Genomic DNA, 20,468 nt, shown 5'->3' with positions numbered 1-20,468 from the left:
ATAATTAGTAAAGGACAGAAAATTAATTTTTAACTACAAGGACAAGTCAGAAGTTATTGGTTTCAGTTCTTGGCATAAGATAGAAATGTAAATTGTACAAATTACAAAATTATACTGATTGGACAAGTCAGAAGTTATTGGTTTCAGTTCTTGGCATAAGATAGAAATGTAAATTGTACAAATTACAAAATTATACTGATACCCTTATTCAGTCAAGATATACCCTGCTGAGTATTTCAATATTCAGTGTCACGTAGTTTAGGCTATCTGAGCAGACTTCCCCCAGACCACTGGGAGACTAGGTCTTCTAGTTTGAAAAAAGCACATTTATGGCTACCAACGTGCAGAAAGCTGCATTAACAGCATGAGCGATGATTGCACAGAGAAGGCCATACATCCGTTTTATTTCTCTTGCAAAGATCCCTCTGAGGAGTGTCCTGAGACTATGGTTTATAACTATAGCGTGAAGTACTGTAACCAGTCTTGCCGCTCGCTGGATGAACCTGATCCGCTGTGTAAAGTTCAGATCGCTCCTATGGAGGGCTGTGGTTGCCCTGAAGGGACCTACCTTAATGACGAGGAGGAATGTGTAACTCCAGATGAGTGTCCCTGCTACTACAAAGGCAGGATTGTTCAGCCTGGCAATTCCTTCCAAGAGGACAAACTGATGTGGTAAGCTGCTCTGATTATGCAAAGGCTGCATACCTGGGGGACATCAGGGCTCACTGGGGAAGTCCCTGCTCTAATCCCTAAATAGTGTCATTTTACCATAAGGAATAATGACAAATTTCTCCTAGATTGTACCAAAGCAAATATTCCCCTGGCAGGAAGTGCAGCCACAGCAAAGGTTAAGATCCTATATTCCTGCTAGCAAACAAGAACCTGAAAATATTTTAAGTAGAGTAATGTTTACAGTCTATCTCTATGCAAAGTTCATTGTTGTGTAAAAAATATCCATATACAGTGGGAGGAAGTTTTCTAAAGGAAAGGGGGCTTGGGGGAGTTTCTGGCTTTGAAATCAAAAAGCAAAGTGAAAAACATCCTCCAACCCACCATCCTGAAGACTATTTAAAATATAAGAATGGTCCAGGAAAAAAAACCAAAATCTCAGTTTTTAAACTGAGTTTTGTAAAAAAGAGAGAGAAATTTGGGGCGAAATACTAACAATAACATAATTAATTTGCATCTGCAGTGAAAAACAATGGTCATTTTCTCATTGTCAATCGGTTCAGGGCCGCAATGCAAACAAATACCAGGGGAAGACTGTTTTATTCAAACAATTTATTTGTATCTTTAGATGTCTACATATTCTCTCTCTCTCTCTCTCTTCCAACTGCCATATTTTTTTCTGAGGATTCTAGACTATTTTATAAACACAGATTCATTTAGTAATTTAAGAGATCTCTTATTTAAGAAAGTATTAGTCTCATCTCACAGAGTGGAAAATAGATGCTTAGGAAAACCTTGATTTAGGGAAAACACACAGTAAACCAGTGGCAGATGAAGGAAGAGTATTTAAGAGCTAGGTGTCTTAATCTTCCTTCTGGGGATGGTAATTCATGTCTGTGAACCTGATCACTGTACCAAATATTCATTTTGATAGGAATTTGTTATTTGTGTGACTAGTGAAGCTTTGCAGTGCCTTTCTCTCTAGTGAGAGAGAAATGTGCAAAGAGCTGATGTGTTTCATTTTATGGAATCTCTTTAGCAAATGCATTCAAGGAAGATTAGACTGCATTGGAGAAACTGTCCTGGTAAAAGGTGAGATTTTTGTTAAATAATGGCATTATGGTGTCAGCTAGTATTCATAATGTTTTTCTGTGTTCTCTCTCACTTTCTGTAACATTTCAGTATTCTGCACATTTTCGCCTTCTCCCTGAAATGTGCTGGTTATTGATAATAGCTGTCGTCTTTGTAAAAATGTCACCAGACTTGCTGAATTCTTTAAACGATGAAGATATTTCCCAAAGCTTAGAAGTTATCTGCCTCCTTCTCCCCACACTGTTGGTGGGCAGAAGCAAAAGCTAATAGAAACTGTAAATGAGACACACATGCTATCCTCTGAAATGCTCCATTCTGTTTTACAGTTGCTGACTGCATCCTTATTGTTTTCACTAAATTACCTTCCTAAAATGTTTTCTTCCTCCTATAGATTGCCCAGCTCCTATGTATTACTTCAACTGCAGCTCTGCGGGTCCTGGTGCGATTGGATCAGAGTGTCAGAAAAGTTGTAAGACACAGGACATGCACTGTGTAAGGACTTCAGCTCCTAGAAGGAGCATGGGACAACATGACTGCACATGTATGATTGTCCTTAACAAACGCTGATGGTAACATGTTACGCTGTTCACAGACCAACTACTTTACTGATAACACAGCAGCTATAGCTACCCACGTAGCTGTGATACTTGTAGTTTGATTGTCACTAACTTACAGTTACGGGATTTAAAAAAAAAAATCCAAAAGTTTGGCATCCAGAGATAGCACTTCTGCTGGTTCCCTTTACTTTCTGTGCATTAACGAGTTGCCTTGTGTTGTATCTTTATATACACAGTATGTCACAGAATGTGTTTCTGGCTGCATGTGTCCTGATGGGCTAGTATTGGATGGCAGTGGAGGTTGTATTCCCAAAGATCAATGCCCATGTGTCTATGGAGGACACTTTTATAAACCTGCGGAAACCATCAAAGTGGACTGCAACACATGGTATGTTATTCCAGGGAGCCTTGCTTTATAACAAAGGCTGTTAAAATTGTCAGTGCATAGTGCGCCCATGGGGCAGGACGTATTTTGAAGCCTTTATCTTCATCATTAGAGCCATCAGGCTTCTAGTAAAAATAAAAGGGAAAACATTTCCTCTCTGTAACACACTGCACAAGCCTGCACTTGGGGACAACAAGTACCAAGATCTTCTGTCAAACGATTTCCATCCTTTTCTGCAAACTGTTTCCCCACCAGCTTTAGAAGTACCAGCCTCATCCAGGTTGGTCTGTGGCTGGTCATTCCACAATGGAGAACTGAGTCTGTGTCTGTTCGGCACAGCTGAACCCCAGAAAAGGATTGAATTTAGAGAAGGGAGGAATCACAACGATCTTCCAGTGACTTGCAGTGCTTCCAGGTGCGTAGCTCTCAAATAAGACAAATGTATGCTCTAGTTGCTCCAATTGCTGGTATAACTCTTCCATAGACTTCAGTGTTGTTACTGATCATGGTGGGTAAAATGCTTTGAATCCTTACTCATTATTTAGTGAGGATGAGACTGTACAGTCCTGCCAAGTGGATGCACAGAAAATAATGGCCAGAAACACTTTGGTCTGATCACCACTGGTAGAAGCAATCAAGTTTAACATGTGAAGCCAAACCCTGATAAGCAGTTGTTGATATCACAGAGGCCATTAAGAGGCTTTATTGCTGTGAGGGCTTTGTTTTCTTATGAGAACAGGACACATGGGAAAAAATTGCAGTCTCTGTGTCAAGGGTACAACAACTAAAATTTTCTGTCTGTGGTCCCCCTAAACTGGAGGTAAAGTTTGTCAAGGTGTGATGGTTGACCTTGGCTGGATGCCAGCTGCCCACCAAGCCACTCTATCACTCCCCTCCTCAACAGGATGGAGTGGAGGAAAGAAAATAAGATGGAAAAAACTCGTGGGTCAAGATAAGGGCAGTTTAATAAAGCAAAAGCAAAGGCCGCATGTGGAAGCAAAGGAAAATAAAAGATTTATTCTCTACTTCCCATCAGCAGGTGATGTCCAGCCACTTCCCGGGAAGTAGGGCTTCAGTACGCATAGGGATTGCTCTGGAAGACAAACGTTGTAATAACGAATGCCCCCCTTCCCCACCCCCCCCTTCTTTTAGCTTTTGTTGTTCAGCAGAATATCCCTTGAGTATATGAGTTAGAACATCCCTTTGGTCAGTTTGGGTCAGCTGTCCTGCCTATGTCCCCTCCCAAGATCTTGCCCACCCCCAGCCTACTGGTGAGGGGAGAATGTTGGAGAGACAGCCTTGGTGCTGTGTGAGCACTGCTCAGCAGTAGCCAAAACACTGTTGTGTTATCAACAACTTTCTAGCTACTAATACAAAGCACACCACTATGAGGACTGCTGTGGGGAACATTAACTCCGTCTCAGCCAGGCCCAATATACAAGGGAAGACAGGGATAATATTGGTTTACACCACTGTAGTCAGGAATAGAACTGACCACATGGTACCTCACAGATTACTATTCAGAAATGGTTGAAATATTCAGCTCTTCACCTTGAGTTTACCTCCTAAATCCCCACTGTCTTCTGCCAGGACTTAATGATTTAAAAGGTATTTGAAGGAAAAAAAAGAATAAAAATAGACAAAGTTCAAATGGGTCTTGGTAGTAAACATGAACTTTCTGATTAGTAAGCCATCTCAAGGCATGGCCTCAGAACAGTTGAGAGGATAAGCCTAGAAGAGTGAGAGATGATTGCTTTCTTTGAAGTACTACAAAAGACAAACCTTCGAATTACTCAGCCCTAGTTTGGGGTTAAGGAAAAAACACACTTCATACAAAGATTGTGATTCTTTGCATTTTGCCTCCCAGCACCTGTAACAAAAGGCAGTGGAACTGCACAGACAATCCCTGCAAAGGAACCTGCACTGTGTATGGAAACGGGCATTACATGAGCTTTGATGGGGAGAAGTTTGATTTCCTGGGAGACTGTGACTATATCCTAGCTCAGGTATCAGTTTTGTTCACTTTCCTATCCATATGCTTTTCACAGCTTACACTGCAGGGTTCAGTCTGAGTAATTAAAGGGCTATCCCATGCAAAGTAGTCAACACTAATGAGCAGAGCCTACTCCCCTCCTCTTGTACCTAGAACAGATACAGAGAGATTTTCCATATAAAAGCAAAGCAATTAACCCTCAGAAGTGTCACAGGAGGGCACTGTGTGATCCTAAATGATTAACTCCGGGACTGGACAGCCCTTTCCTGATGTAATTCCAGCATCTGCAAGGGAAAGGAATTGGTGTGGTGTTGAAAAGCTAAGTTTCTCTCAGCCATCCAAGACTGACAGTATTTTTGTTGTGACAGAAGCATGTAGAGGTTAATGTGTGAGCCTCATGTATACTCATTGCATGTAATGAGACAGTACTCAGTGAAACATTTTGTTGTCCCCAAATTACAGTTGGCTTTGCTAATTTTAAGAAAAAATATTTTTACTGGACTGGTGCTATGAAAAGCTCAGGTTTTTTCCTTAACTTTTCTCTTTGAAATTCCTGGTCAAGTATGAACCTGCCAGCAGGTCAGCTGCCACTAGATTCTTCTAAAATACCCAGAGTTTTGGTAAATAAAAAAGTGACATAATAGCAGAAGTCAGATTGAAGTGTCATTCATTTAGAGATCCTGAAAATGTTTAAGATTGGTCTAGTTGCCTGAAAAGATCTAATACAACATTATCTATTTTTCTAAGGATTTTTGCCCCAATAACATGGATGCTGGCACCTTCCGAATTGTAATTCAGAACAATGCCTGTGGGAAGTCACTCTCCATCTGCTCCCTAAAGATCACACTGATTTTTGAGGTTTGTCTAGAATTGGTTATAACTGAGGAGCTGTAGTCTTGATTTTGTTGCAGTTAGTGTAGTATCCCCTGATATTCCAACTCAGTTGCTGCTAGAGAGTACCTATGGAAGTCAAACAGCCAGAAAGCAGAGGCAGGCAAGCTGGGAAAGGTTTAGGTATTTGGTGTTAACAGGGCTGGATACTTCTGCAGGTGAGGGGATAGATGCAGGGAGTCAACAGCACTCTATGTATGTGCGTGTGTGTGTATTTGCATCTGTGACATTAGTGGTATAGGAATGATGGTAAAGTTTTTAGAGGAGCATGTTTCTGTACCATGGTTTGAGCACAGGGCTGATGTAACCACAGAGGGAAGAATTTCTTTCCTCCATCTCAGGCTTAGCATTTCCCCAAAGTATACACAAATGAGATTTCTCCCATGGTGGGGGGTGAGGGGATGGTGAAACAAAGCAGTGTGACAAGGGGTGCTCCAGCATGCACGATTGCCCTTGCACTCAGGAGCTGCTGTGCCAGCAGAACAGATTTCATCTAGAATGAGGCCAATTTCTGTGGCTGTGAGGTAAGACTTGTCATGCAAGGGGAGACGTTTCCCATTGTACTCAGTGGGTCTTGTCTGTAGCTCACATGTCTGGTGATAGACCAAGATGTAGTGTAAAGACTACAGAAAAATAAGATGAAAGTCAAGAGACAGAATACCAGTGCTGTTACACTAAGTTTTCTATTCAGTTTCCTTCCATGCAATGTATCTGGTCCTTGTAGAGCAGTGAAATTAGGCTCTTGGAAGGAAGAATTCAGGAGATAGCCACTGATCCAGGAGCTCAGAAGAATTACAAAGTGGATCTCAGAGGAGGTTATATTGTGATTGAAACAAATCAAGGGATGAACTTCATGTGGGACCAGAAGACTACTGTTGTTGTTCACGTGGCACCGTCTTTCCAGGTAGGTATGAGACGGACAGAGAGTTATGATTTCAAACTCAAAGTTATGCATGCAGAACTGGAGCCCCAATTTGAAAAGCAGGGCTTGGAAAAGTGCTCGGTTCAGTGGACAAGAAGAAGCAAGCAGGCCATGTCTTGTGTTTTATCTTTGTTCAGTCAGTATGAAACGCTCCAGAATATTTGGAACTAGAAGTAAAGCCAGACACTTTGCAGTATTGGAGGGCTAACAGAGTGATCTTGTCACCTGAAATCCAGCTTTTTCTAAGCTGTATTTTGATGGCTGTTTAGAAATTTGCAGCTATTTTGTCTTGGCCTGTTCAACAGTCTATTTCTGTCAACCAGTGGGCTGCACTCAAAATAACCAAACCATTTACTGTGCCTACTCAAATTACCCAGGGAAAAGTCTGTGGCCTTTGTGGGGACTTTGATGGCCGCTCAAGGAATGACTTCACAACCAGAGGGCAGTCTGTGGAGATGAGCATCCAGGAGTTTGGAAACAGCTGGAAAATAACAAGCACCTGCTCAAATATAAACATGACAGACCTGTGTGCCGATCAGCCTTTCAAGTCTGTCCTGGGACAGAAGCACTGCAGCATCATTAAGAGTAACATCTTTGAAGCCTGTCACAGTAAGGTAATCTTGTTGTCTCATCTTCAGTAGTTTACACTTGGTATTTGTTGCTATTATGCAGCACATTTGCACACAAATTTTTTCTGTTAAAGGCTATTACACAGCATCCTCGAGTACAAGGGCTACCTCTCACAAAACCTCACTTTACATCTATGCCAGTTGAATCCTGTTGCACAATATCGAGGAAACAGCAGTGCCTGTTTTAGGCAACTGAAGACAAAGAGGATAATAGTTGGCCACCGGAAGTAAAAAGTTAGGTATCAGTTTGTAAAATCTAGAGATAAGTTAGCGTAGGACTGTTTGTATGGGGATCCTTGGGAAAGTTTATTCGAATAACCTAAAGAGATTAATTATTTGGTTTATTTTAGACACAAATTGAATTAATCTAAACAGAAACAAGGGTACTAATTCTTAATGAGAATGTCTATACAAAGCTTCAGTGCAGTTTAATAAGCCATTTTAAAAGCAAACTTGGCTTAATTTCCTTGGTTAGTTCATGTTGGCACAGGTTAAAACACAAGAGACGTGAAGTTCAGTGGAAATAGGATTTCCTTTGATACTCAATCACTCTCCCTCAGTTAGAGAATGCACACACTATATAGTTGTGCTAACCCAAAGCAAGGTAGTTTAGTCCTGCAGAAATTACACTGGAAAGAGATTTTGTGCATAAATGCCAGTATTACACACACAAGAATGAGAAGGTTTAGAGTCCAATTCAACCAGGCAGGTGAAAATAGAAAACTACCTGTTGTAAAATATCATAGTTCCTTCATGACAACCCCAGTCTGTCACAGACTCAGCTTGGTTCTGCCAGAGAAACTGCCAGTGGATGGTAGAAATTCAGAGCCCTTTCTCTGATTAAAACACAGTGCAGCAGGTACATCTGTGGTAACAGATCTGTTGGTATTTTGATAGGTGAACCCAATACCATATTATGAATCTTGTATTTCTGACTTCTGTGGCTGTGACAGTGTGGGAGACTGTGAATGCTTTTGTACCTCAGTTGCTGCTTATTCAAGAAGCTGTAGCAGAGCTGGTGTCTGTATCGACTGGAGAACACCTGCCATTTGCCGTAAGTATTGCACTGAAAATGCACACAGAAAAGCAGTGCTCCATGCAGTCAGGCACATGGGAGAGAAAGAATAGCAGAATTCTGACATTTCTGTGCATGGGTGACATAACAGGCTCTTGTTTACAAGAGTTAGAAAATAACCCCTGCCCAGTGTCTGAGACTTGGAGGTTTTTTATTCTTCTGTTCCAGCTGTGTTCTGTGATTATTACAATCCACCTGACAAACATGAGTGGTTCTATAAACCCTGTGGAGCCCCTTGTCTAAAGACCTGCAGGAACCCACAAGGGAAGTGTGGGAACTTGCTGTACAGTTTAGAAGGTAATTCTTGCTTGACTTTGATGCAGTTTATGGGAGTTGAAGCTATTAGTCTGGTTTTAAATGTCTTAAGCATCAAGGTTGCTGAAAGGCTATCCCATTTGCCCCAGAAACTCATTGACCATGCCTTGCCTGAGCTAATTCCCTGTATGAAGGTGCTATTCATAGCATAATTTGCCTGTTGCCTTTAAATCTGGGGAGAGATAAAAGGTCATCTAGTCTACATTTGCAAAGATTAATTATCTGTTGGCAAACAGAGTTAATTAAAACTTTTGGGAGAGAGGGAAAAAGAGGACGTGGAAAAATAATTGGTAATATAAAGAACATTCATACTGAGATCACATTCATTTTGGGATCAAATCTGCATCTGATAGAGGTATTTATGTGTTTTCCCTGGATCTATGTAAAGCAGACTAAGAATGCCTTATTTACTTTAACTTTCCAGGTTGTTACCCGGAGTGTAGTCCTGACAAGCCATATTTTGATGAGGAGATCAGGGAGTGCGTCTCCCTCCCCAACTGCACTTCATGGTAGGTCAGTTGATGGTGAGAGAGGTAGAATAGGACTGGAAAGGACAAGCTACGCAATGTTTGGTTTATGTTCATAGGCAGTGGCAATTATCATTAAATCCTCCAGGAGCAGGGGTTTATGTAAAAGTAGATACCGTTGCAGACATTGTTATTCCACATACTGATTCAAGTCAATAAAGAAAAATCTTCTCCTTTTCTCTTTATCTTTAGTGATCCTGAAGAGAAACTATGTACTGAAGACTCCAAAGGTAACTTTCACCACCCACCCTCACCGTTCATTGAGTGATGATAGAACTGAAACAACCCAACATCACATGTTTCTACAGGCGCATTGGTAATAGGAGTCCAGCTAGCTAGTTCAATAGGTGAATGCACAGCAGTACAGATATACTTTGATAGCAAAACACAGCCTTTGACCTGAAGAAGTGTCTAAAGCATAATCATAGGGAGGAAGGAGAGAGGTGTGAAATGTGAGATTCATCTCACCCAGGTAAATACCACTTCTCCACACTTACACTTCCTTGGTAGTCAGTGAAGACAGACAGAAACTAGCCTGAAGGAGGCCATTCATGGTACTGGTTTTAACAAACACTTTTAGAACAGGGCAAATCATGTAGAGGTGCTATTTCCTGTCCACTAATTTCATAATAAGCAACAAGCTTATGAGAGACATGTTTGTGTGCCTAAAGGACACACTTGCTTAAGGTACGTGTCAGTTCATTCACATATCTGGGAGAAACCATATCCCAAAATGCAGGGTGACCCAGCAGACGACACATCTTCAGCTTTGCTGATTTTGTTACAGTAATTCCCTTGGGTTCCTCAATGTACATTCTCCAAAAACTGGAGAGCTTCTCATATATTTAAATGATATTGTTTATCACTACATGCTCGTCATTAATGGATTAAAATGGCTGTGCAATACCTTCTGAGCTAGTGTTTTATTACTCAGCAAGGCAGTAATCCCAGTCACATTTCCTGCCAAGAGGGGGTGCACCTGTGCTCCGTGCTAGGTGAGGACAGTGCCAGTTCTGATGCCTTCACCAGCCAGTAACTCCTCTATGCAAGCTGATTCCAAGAAACACCAGCAACTACAAAAATCCAACACTCCTTAAATAAATGAGGTAGACTCCCAGTACAACTTCTCAAGTAGAAACTGAGAAAGTTTTTCAGCCAGGTAATTCATGTTTGATGATATGAGCTACAGAAGGGTAAAACCAGAGTTTGGTTTTCTTTTCATTTGTATTTCTATTACAAGTGTCCCCTGTTACCATGGCATTTGCTCTTTTGGTGCCTCAGATTGCCTTTGCTGCTACAATGGAAAGACCTACACCTTAAATGAAACTGTATACAGCCAAGTATATGGGACCGAGTGCGGTGATGCTGTCTGCGCCCCTAATGGAGAGATCATTAAAACACTCATCCCTTGCAGAACACCATCCACACCAGCACAAGGTACTAGATTTATAAGAGGTTTGGTGGTGACTTTATGAAAGTATGTAATGGGAATAAGATTCTTCCATCTTGGAAAAAGACTCCTACTGCATGTCTAGGATAAACACAGAATTTAAGGCAGTTGAAGGTTCAGGAAAGAGGAGTCAGAGCTTGTGGGTCTCATGGTGGGGACCAAAAATGTAATTTTTATAGATTCTTACTGTCAATGGGGTAAAGAGAGAATAGAGAGCTTCAGCCATTTTTGGTACAGCTTTTACAATAGCCTTTGGGCATACCACAGTTGACACTCTGGTGTTGTTAGTCTCAATAATTCATACTTTGAAACCTTGTTTTTCTCCTTCGCATCACCTGTATCACACTATGGTTCTTATTGTACTGTTTACTGCATTGGAATAAGTTGGTCTCAAATGGGTCACTGGCGCAAGAAAATAAAGCTGCCTGGTGGTTTACTCCCTTCCCAAAAGAGAAGTTGCAGGGTGAGGGGATGTGAATGAGCAGAAAATAGGAAGTAAAAATAAATAAGGAAAAGGTGGAGTTTTGCCACAGGATTCTAGCAAAGAAAAATAAGTGGCTAAAAAATTGTGTATTATTCTGGTAGCAAATTATATAAAGGGGACAAAGAAAATTAAAAGTTAGCTTCCCTACTCACAGAATCACAGAATCACAGAATCGTATAGGTTGGAAAAGACCTTTAAGATCATTGAGTCCAACCGTAAACCTAGCACTACCAAGACCACCACTATAGCATGTCCCTAAGCACCTCAAGTGAGTGGAAGAACTAAAGACTTGATTGTGAGCCTCTGTGTTTGGTATCTACTAAATGTGTTAACAAGTGGAATAAGAAGTAGAATGGAGTAATAGCTAGGAAAGGAAGGACTACTGAAAGCAGAGTGTAGGTGGCATAGTAAAATGTCTAAATGATCTGTCTGTATTTAAACCAACAGATTCTTTGCAACAAGCCATTAAAAGGCAAAATGGAGCGCCACTGGAAATCACCTTTCCAAAGTCAGGTGAAGTCCTGCAGCATTAGAAGGTTCAAAGAAACCTTAAATTGGAATGAATAAGCGACAGTAGAAGGGTGGTTCATTGTATTCTATATGGAAAAAAACCTAACTACAAGGGTGGGTGGGTGTGTATTATTCTAGTAGCATACATGATAATAGAGAGAGTGTATATAAATACAGAGAGGGTGTTTTTAGTGTGTACATGTACAGAATATGGTGGGGGTATAAAAATGATCTTTTTTCCCTCTTTTTGTGATTGTAGAGAATGCAATAGATGCCATAGGGCTTGAAAGTAGAGTAGCAGAGGATCTGAATATTAATTGATTTCATTTCCTGCAGAACCACATATGCAACCTGTAACATCTGCACCTCCGTCATCAATGGTAGCCACTCCCTGCTTCTGCAATGACAATGGACAATTGATACAAATGGGTGAGAAACCAAGCAAATTCTTTTTCTGCACTATTGATGTGGGAAGATGTACTGTTAGATAAAGGTGCTTCAGCAAGTGCTCATTCAGCCTGCTGCAGTTACACTTTACCACAAGTTGTTACATCTTTGAACTGTAACTAGCACCATCAGAACTACAACTCCCATATCCTATAACTTTGCCCTGGTTTGGATATCCCTCGTGTAAGGAAGCTTATACCAGACGCTAACTTCAGTGGACTCCAGCACAAACCCTGAATCCCAAACTGCTGAACATGGGCTTGTAATCCACAGTCATATTCCAAAAACAGAGGAGGGAAGACTCTTCTTCAACTCTTAGTAGCTCCTGAACCATCTAGCTCCCTGTCTTTGTGACGACCAGATGCACTCAGTGATGTATTCAGTATTCTCTCCTCTTGTACTTATTTTCAATTCCTGCTAATGTACTTAAGAGCAGAATTTCAGATTAGCCATCTGTGTCCCTCCCTCAGCCTTTGCCATTTGGATGAATTGAGCTCTGGTTCAGTCATTGAACTCAAGCAGCTGCAGACAGACAGTCACATCTGAACATGGCCATTGGGTGCAGGCAGACCCAGCTAGTTAAATGCAAGGCTGAGTATGTGACCGATCTGTGATGCATAGGCCTTGAGAGTTGCCATTTTCATGCACAGTCCAGTGCTAACAGTCGGGTTTTCGCCTTGCAGGAGAAAATGTTTCTCTGCCAGTGAATATATCAGGTCATTGTGCTTACTCCATTTGCAATGCATCATGTCAGATTGAATTAATTTGGTCAGAGTGTAAAATTGGTCATACTGAGGCCCTCAAGATCTGTGATCCAGACTCTGAAGCCTGTCCACCAACATCTGCTCCCAGTGCAACAAGCCAACTTCCTGCTTCCACGGGGACTCCTGTGAGCGATTGTCTTGGGCTCATTCCTCCCAGAAAGGTGAGAGACTTGAAAGAAGAAGATGTATTTCTTCAGCTACAGCATTGCCTGCAGCCAAGATTTGGTGTTTTCCTCTGATGCTGGTAACCACCACTATAGTTGGACTGTAGGTGTGGCTGAATTAGATGATCTAGAAGTATACCAGAAGCCCCAAAATAATTGAGGGAATAAGTTAAAGATTATTCTGTTCACCTGAAACCTCTAAATAATTGTACGTGGGCAGAGCTACCTAAGCTGAACAAAGGCTAGGAAACCACATCTGGCAGTGTCCCATCATTAGAAGTGGTCAGGACCTTAATATTGAGTCCTATACCAACTGTTGTAGAATAGAAGCAGATGTCAAGGCTCTGTTGATTGCTATATATTTCATATTGCCTGGTTTCCAGAGAAAGAGTAGATAGCAAATAGGACCATGCTAGACAATTAGCTGAATGGAGCGTAGTTGCTATTTGTGATTTTAAAGATTTTGTTACATTACTCTGTTATGTGCCTCTCTTTTTTCAATCCGTCAATAGATTAATGAAACATGGAACTTTGGAAATTGTCAGATTGCCACTTGCCTGGGAGAAGGAAACAATATTAAACTGTCCAGCATAACTTGCCCTCCTCAGGAACTGAAACTCTGTGTCAATGGTTTCCCATTCACGAAACACTACGATGAAACTGGTTGCTGTGAAGTCTTTGAGTGTCAGTGTAAGTACTGCAGGAGGAGAATTCCTGAAATTTATGTTATGTTGTGCTGGACCTCAAGAAAGATAAGTCTATGTGGTCAACATCTATATTATGTTCATATTAATTCAGTAGGATGTAATGGAACAGAAGTCCCATCTAAAACATTGGCTGTTAAGAGCAGATAAGAGTGTCCTTGCTAGGCTAATTTTTCTTTATCAAACTGGTTATTTCAGCTCTCATTGAAAGCGAGTAAAAGAGTTAAAACCAGCTTGTACTTACAGGAAGCTCAGAAGCCAAACTTGAGGTCTGTCACTCTGTCTTCCAGGTATTTGCAGTGGATGGGGAAATGAGCATTATGTGACTTTTGATGGAACATATTATCATTTTAAAGAAAACTGCACCTACGTCCTTGTGAAGTCAATTCATCCTGACTCTCACAACTTTTGGATTCACATAGACAACTACTACTGTGCTGCCGTTGATGGAGCAATTTGTTCAATGTCCCTTCTCATTTTTCACTCCAACTCCGTTGTTATTCTGACACAAGCAATGGAACATGGAAAAGAAACAAACTTGGTAAAGTATTGTGTTAAAATGAATTCTCAATATTCTTTTGCTGTAGTTATATTACTGTACTGCCAAATGTCCTGTCACGACAAAGGATGAAGCTTTTAAAAAGTGGAGTGGGTAGAAAATGCAATTACATTGCTTTCTCTCTTTCTCTTTTTTCCTTTGTGTCAACAAAAATTTGTATATTCTAAAACCTTGGGAAATGATCACATAATTGAAAGTTGTATTTTTCTTCCTGACATGAGTATTCAAATATAAATTACAACATATTAAAAAGGAAACATAAAGAACTGATTAAATGACTACCTTTGACAGACTTCATTTGGTGCACCTGAGGTTTGAATTTGTCCTGCTCCACTTTCCAGTTGCACAAATCATATACCTTACTAAACCAAAGGATTCCCATGAGACCTTTTGTTTCTTTTCTTTTTAGATTTTGTTTAATGATAAGAAAGTTGTTCCAGACATTTTCAAGAATGGTATCAGGATAACCAGTTCTGGCCTGTATGTCATAGTTGAAATACCTGAATTAGAAGTTTATGTCTCCTACAGTCAACTTGCATTTTACATAAAACTCCCTTTTGGAAAGTTTTATAACAATACCATGGGACTGTGTGGTGAGTGTCCTCTTCAGCTGACAGTAACGAATGCAATAGATTTTCCTCCTTCTTTCTCTTGTACCCTTGTAAACATCTCTAAATGCTTGCAATTCCACTGATTTCTATTTCTCACAGATTTTAACAAATCTATCTCTATTGGATGGAAAGACACTGTCAGGAGACGGAGTTGTAAGTCACTTCCTTTCATTCTGTTCACAGTTTGTTGATGGATGGAGATAGGCTCTTTCTAAGCCCCTCCTCTTGATCATACCTACTCAATAAGGGAATGTACGAAATCTGGAGACTCCTGTGCCAGACAGAGCCATCTCAGTTGCTTTAGCCACCAGGAGAAATGCATCAACTCTGATTTTCATGAGTAACTGGCAAACTATTTCTTCTAGCCTTCTCTTCCTATAAACAGTTCTTGTGAACTCATCCAGGACCCCACATGTTGTTACCTTCCCAGAAGGAGGACAACTTCCCTTCAGTTTTCTCTAAAAGTAGCTTCATCAGCACCAACTGCCCTTGAACTGTCACTTTGCTTTTATATTGCTACCAGGTACCTGCACCAACCAGAAGTCTGATGATGCTATGAAGAGGAATGGTGAGGTTATTGAGTCCTTCAAAGAGATGGCATTAGATTGGAAAGTCCCAGATCCTACCAACAGATACTGTAATCCAGGTGTCTCAGAACCAGCTGAGATTGAATATCATCAGCACTGTGAGCCTTCCAATCTGTGTAAAATCATCTGGTAAGACAACTCCCAAAAGTGCCAGAAAAATAAATCCATAAGATAATTTTGTCCTTCACTGCATGACTTGGGTGAACTGCTTATAGGACGTGATGAAAATATGAAGTCTAGCATACCTTGAAAAACTGAGCAGTGAACTGATATGTGAATGTTGCTGAGTTTGGCAGATATTTTTCAGCTGCATCATCAAAATCAGTCCTCCCTTAATAGTGTCTGCTGCTTGGCATTCCCTCTGCCTGTCAGTTCTGGAGAAGCCAACCAGGAACTAGCTATAATTCAGTATCTGAAAGCTCTGGATGAAAAGGAACACAGTCAGAATATAGTAAGCAAATGTGTGTGTGTTTTTAAAATAATGTTATGTTTTAAAACAGGATTGTCAAACATGCTGACATAAAAATGTCAGCGTGTAGAATTATATCTGTGAGCTGTGCAGGAGACTTTTCTTTGCAGATATCAGTCCAACATAAAATTGCTTCCTTTCAAAGCATTGTAAAGAATGGGAGGTAATGCTCATTCTTAATTAAGCTGTGTGGGCGTATTGCCTATCAGAGCAATTCGTAGTTGTATCTTTACCTTGAGGCTTCCTCTGGGTGGGGATGGGCTGGATTCTGAGTTGAATTCTTCCTTGGAAGTAACCCAAGGAAGTGAAATGCCATGTCTGTCTCCTCACTTTGCAAAGGAACCTGACCGAGTGCCATGGCATGGTCCCCCCACAGCCCTACTATGAGGCGTGTGTGGCCAGCGGATGCTTAGAACGGCACGCCAGCACTGAGTGCCAGAGCATGCAGACGTACGCAGCCTTGTGTGGGCTCCACGGAGTCTGTGTGGACTGGAGGAGGCAGGCGAACGGGCAGTGTGGTAAGCCTGGGAAAGACCTGCTGATGGTGAAGTGACTCCGGTCTAGTCTTTCCTCACCTACAGGTCTGTTTGTGTTCCTCCACATCATCAGGCTTCAATCTTTCCTGAGTTATTCTGGACCTGAGAAAAAAGCAGGAACAAATCAAAAAGGTTGTTCCCGTCCAGAACTGGTGCAAAACAAGTGGGAAACAGGCCCATAGTCTCTCCTGAGCAGCTCAGCTGAGGAGCCCTGTGTGTTACCTAGAGCTTTATCACTAGATGGCAATACACAGCTTCTCTCTGCATGCTTTGCCCTGCTCAGGGGGACCCAGTGATTCAGGGGTACGCGCTACTAGTACTGTAGCACCTTGCTGAATCCATGAACCCCTCTTTGCTGAAGCTGCAGGGACCCCGTCGCTGGGCAGGAGCCTGGGCTGTGCGGACCCGTGGGGCGGGCTGCGTTAGTGTGTGCGGTTCGTCCGTTGTGCATCGAAGGGTACCCATGGGTCTGGGCTTTCTAACCCGTGTGTTGTAATGCTCCACAGAGGCCAGCTGTGCTCAGGATCAGGTATACAAGCCATGCGGGGAAGCAAAAAGAAACACTTGCTTCAGAAGGTGGGTCGTTTCCTAAGGCATTTTCAAGCCCATAACTTGAAAATTGCCGAGGAAGGCTGGAAGTTCACATTCCCCTGGGATTTAGGTGTCGAAATTGCCCTGGGGCACATTTCTGCCTCTTATTCATTCCTGTTTATATTCTAATTGTGCAGAGAAGTCGTTATGGACACCATCCCCTCCCAAAATAACACACCAGTGTTTGTTGAGGGATGCTACTGTCCTGATGGAAAAATTTTGCTGAATGATCATGATGGCATTTGTGTTTCTGTCTGTGGTAAGAAATAATGTAAATGGTGGGATGGGAAGGGGGGATAAGACCCTGACTGGAAGTGCACATTAAGGGGGATGTTCTGGGTACAGAAGAAATGGGGGAGACGTTGATACTGACCCTTTCTAGTTAGGCTGGAAATGTTTCAGATTGGCAGTTTCTGCCTGCTCTTATGCAGAAAGTGTAACTTTCAAAAGAAGAAAGAGGAGGATCTTTAAAGATGTTTTGGGTACACAACCTGCAACTTTGCACTCTGGATCTCTCGTTGTGGCTGTTTCTCAGATTTCAAGACCTTCCTTCTATTCCTGTCATGCTTCTTGTGTTTTCCCTGGTTCAGTTATCATTAAAGGAATCTGTATTTCATTTTATAGGTTGCACTGCACAAGATGGGTCAGTGAAACAGGTAAGAAAAAGGAAAATACTGTCTTTATACTATAGCTGGGTGCTGCAACCTCCTGTAAAAATGACTGCATGAGTTTCTTCTTTTAATTCTAAACTTAAATACCAGTAAACTGCAATGACAGTAGGGAAGAAAACAGCAGATTTTTTTTTTATTGATCACTTGAGGTACAGAAGTAGAAATAGCAGTTTGTGGGAATCACTGTTTCCTGGTAGAACTACTAGGCTTCCCTTCTGGAAACACATAAACCTGCAAAGCAAGGTGGCAGATAATAGCATTTTTTCTTACTGTTCCCTTCTCCTCCCTCTGGGATTTAAACTCTGATTTTCTTATATAATAAATTAGGGCAACCCAGCCCTATACTGTCTTGCAGGAGGCATTCATTAATATAATGTCTCTAGTTTTTACTCTCTGAACTACTATCCTTATTGTTTTCACAGCCTAGAGAGGCTTGGGAGCACGACTGTCAATACTGTGCTTGTGATGAAGCGACCTTGAATATCTCTTGCTTCCCACGCCCTTGTGCTAAATCTCCACCTATGAACTGCACTAAAGAGGGCTTTGTACGCAAAATAAAAACACGTCTGGATGACCCATGCTGCACAGAGACAGTCTGTGGTGAGTAGATAATTGAGATGTCATAATGCACCATCATTTGCCTTTAGCAGCAATCCTCAAGTGGGATCTGGTACACCACAGGTATCAGATTTAAACAAACACACTGGAGTGGTCATTTCTTCCATCTACATGTCAGGAGCTCTTGCTTTCAGGAGAGAACTCCTCTGGTCCAGCTTTTATTCTAAACTAGTGCCTTTACATCTTTGGCTGTCATCCACTGCCTCTTCATTTTTTTCAGTCTCTGACTCATTTATCTTTACCCCAACTTGTTTCTCTGTCACTTCCCTGAAGAGAGGGTGTTTAGTTTTTTTTAGTGATGACATCCAGTGGGGGAAGAAAGCAGGAACAAGGGCCAGAAGTATATGTCCAGGGAAGACCTTCACAGTAGAGCAAGCTTAGAGATACTTCACCTGAACATGTCCCAAACTCCAAAAATGTGTTGCTCAAGGATCATCTATTTCTACCCAATTTCTTGGATGTTCAAGCTTTGGTCTGCAAGTAACACTGCTGGATGGGATGCTTTGTCTTACTTTATCTCTGTTGCCCATTGCAGAATGCGATATAAAAACCTGCATTATCAACAAAACAGCATGTGACTTAGGCTTCCAACCAGTGGTTGCTATATCTGAGGATGGTTGCTGTCCTATCTTCTCCTGTAGTAAGTACCATGTTTCCTTAAGGTGTTTTATTCATTCCTTGAACTATTTAATTTTTTCTAAATGAGTCAAAATCACAAGCAGTAGCCCCTCCCCTTCCCTCTCAGCCTTTACAGTTGGTGGTTTGGTTTTTTTTTGGGAGGTGGAGTAACTGGTGCAGGTTCTCTGTAGCTAGTATTCAGTGAGTTAAGCTATTGATCAGATACTGTTGGTTACATTGAACCCATCCCAAAGCTCTGCTGCCAAATTATATTTCCAGATTCACATACCTGACCCAGCTTCCCATTGGCTCTGTTATCAGCAAGGTGGTTAACAATAAAGAAAAGCTCAACTAATTTCAAGTATGGGTAAAAAAAAATGAGGTAAATAGATTTCTCCATATGGAAAATACCAGGATATAGAATTATCCCCCACTTCATGCATAACATCTGAGCAGATGTTACATGTGGGCATCCGAATAACAATTAGCACCATGTACTAGTTACTTCCCCCCCCCCCTTTTGTGTGGGCTATTAAGGCTAGTGAATAAGCTCAGTTCTACTCTTTGTCTCCTCTAAATCACTTGCAATTCAGAGATGAGTACAATAACTGTTTACACCATTCCTAGCACATCCTTTTAATTTTATTTTTTCTTACAGTACCAAAAGGTGTATGTGTTTCTGAAGGAGTTGAATTTAAGGTAGGTCTTCTTCCAGACACTTCTTTCCACAGGTTAATGCTGCCTGAGTCAGAATTTTCTGAAGTTGTTATTGTCAACACTCACATAAGAAGCAGGATTAGAAGGGCCTGTAATTTTTCCCTTCCAGTAGTCTTATGTAATACTCGAAATGTTACTGAATAGGTAATGCTAGAGACCAGTAGCTTGCTTACTAAATGAGATCTTACCTATGTTTTAGAGTCAAGAAGTCATAACTGTGATTGAATACAAATTTTAACTCTCATTGGATGTTGTAAGATTAATTACTAGGTCAAGCTGAGCAAAAATTGATGCATGGAATTTATGAGACAACATAATAACTCATTTAACACAATTGATGCACTTGGGAGTGTCAGCCTTGTGTTCATTTTGTGATACTGGCAGTGTGAGCTTTTAAAGATCTGGAGGTATTCATTTCAGGAAGTTCTTCCAAAAATAAATCATTTTTGATAGTCCAGGGGATGTATGTTTATTCTAGGACCCACTGAATTCTTGCCATGGCCTGTCTCATCTCTTCTCTGTATTTCCAGCCTGGGGCAACGGTGCCTAAAAGCTCTTGTGAAGACTGTGTGTGCACAGATGAGCAGGATGTTGTGACACGGACCAACCGCATCCAGTGCGTTCCAGTGAAATGCCAAACCACTTGTCAGCAGGTCAGCGCTGCACACTCATCCTCCTCGACCACAAACAATTGAGGTGGTCAACAAACCCCTGTTGAGGGGATGTACTGTAAAACTGGCATAGTATAACTGCTTCCTCACTGAAAGATAGCAGGATATAATCTTCTATTAGGTTTTTTGTAAAGTCCTTTTTAGGGTTCTGGTTATTTTTTCTCTAGCAAATTTAAGAGGTCACCCTTGGAAAGATGTCCTGAGGGAGAATGATTGCAAACCCATTACAGAGAAGTCCAACT

The 20,468-nt window shown here is 41.3% G+C and overlaps 1 protein-coding gene across 1 annotated transcript in view; it reads left to right on the top strand.

Annotated features, from left to right (window-relative positions):
• LOC142410233 (mucin-5B) overlaps positions 1-20,468 on the top strand; it is a 44,896-nt gene that overhangs the window by 19,724 nt on the left and 4,704 nt on the right. The window contains exons 16-42 of the mRNA XM_075502356.1: positions 420-672; positions 1,709-1,761; positions 2,153-2,253; positions 2,555-2,706; positions 4,571-4,709; positions 5,444-5,554; positions 6,312-6,491; positions 6,887-7,123; positions 8,036-8,192; positions 8,382-8,510; positions 8,953-9,037; positions 9,248-9,285; positions 10,337-10,492; positions 11,836-11,928; positions 12,630-12,871; positions 13,387-13,564; positions 13,869-14,119; positions 14,547-14,730; positions 15,272-15,464; positions 16,144-16,322; positions 16,847-16,916; positions 17,069-17,190; positions 17,556-17,587; positions 18,025-18,202; positions 18,756-18,860; positions 19,497-19,537; positions 20,086-20,208. Of these exons, the coding sequence (XP_075358471.1) occupies positions 420-672; positions 1,709-1,761; positions 2,153-2,253; positions 2,555-2,706; positions 4,571-4,709; positions 5,444-5,554; positions 6,312-6,491; positions 6,887-7,123; positions 8,036-8,192; positions 8,382-8,510; positions 8,953-9,037; positions 9,248-9,285; positions 10,337-10,492; positions 11,836-11,928; positions 12,630-12,871; positions 13,387-13,564; positions 13,869-14,119; positions 14,547-14,730; positions 15,272-15,464; positions 16,144-16,322; positions 16,847-16,916; positions 17,069-17,190; positions 17,556-17,587; positions 18,025-18,202; positions 18,756-18,860; positions 19,497-19,537; positions 20,086-20,208 (3,782 nt within the window). The remainder of the gene's footprint in view (positions 1-419; positions 673-1,708; positions 1,762-2,152; positions 2,254-2,554; positions 2,707-4,570; positions 4,710-5,443; positions 5,555-6,311; positions 6,492-6,886; positions 7,124-8,035; positions 8,193-8,381; positions 8,511-8,952; positions 9,038-9,247; positions 9,286-10,336; positions 10,493-11,835; positions 11,929-12,629; positions 12,872-13,386; positions 13,565-13,868; positions 14,120-14,546; positions 14,731-15,271; positions 15,465-16,143; positions 16,323-16,846; positions 16,917-17,068; positions 17,191-17,555; positions 17,588-18,024; positions 18,203-18,755; positions 18,861-19,496; positions 19,538-20,085; positions 20,209-20,468) is intronic.

Source organism: Mycteria americana, chromosome 5 (genome assembly GCF_035582795.1).
Source record: "Mycteria americana isolate JAX WOST 10 ecotype Jacksonville Zoo and Gardens chromosome 5, USCA_MyAme_1.0, whole genome shotgun sequence".
NCBI lineage: Eukaryota > Metazoa > Chordata > Aves > Ciconiiformes > Ciconiidae > Mycteria > Mycteria americana.
This window is presented reverse-complemented; position numbering and strand designations above follow the sequence as displayed.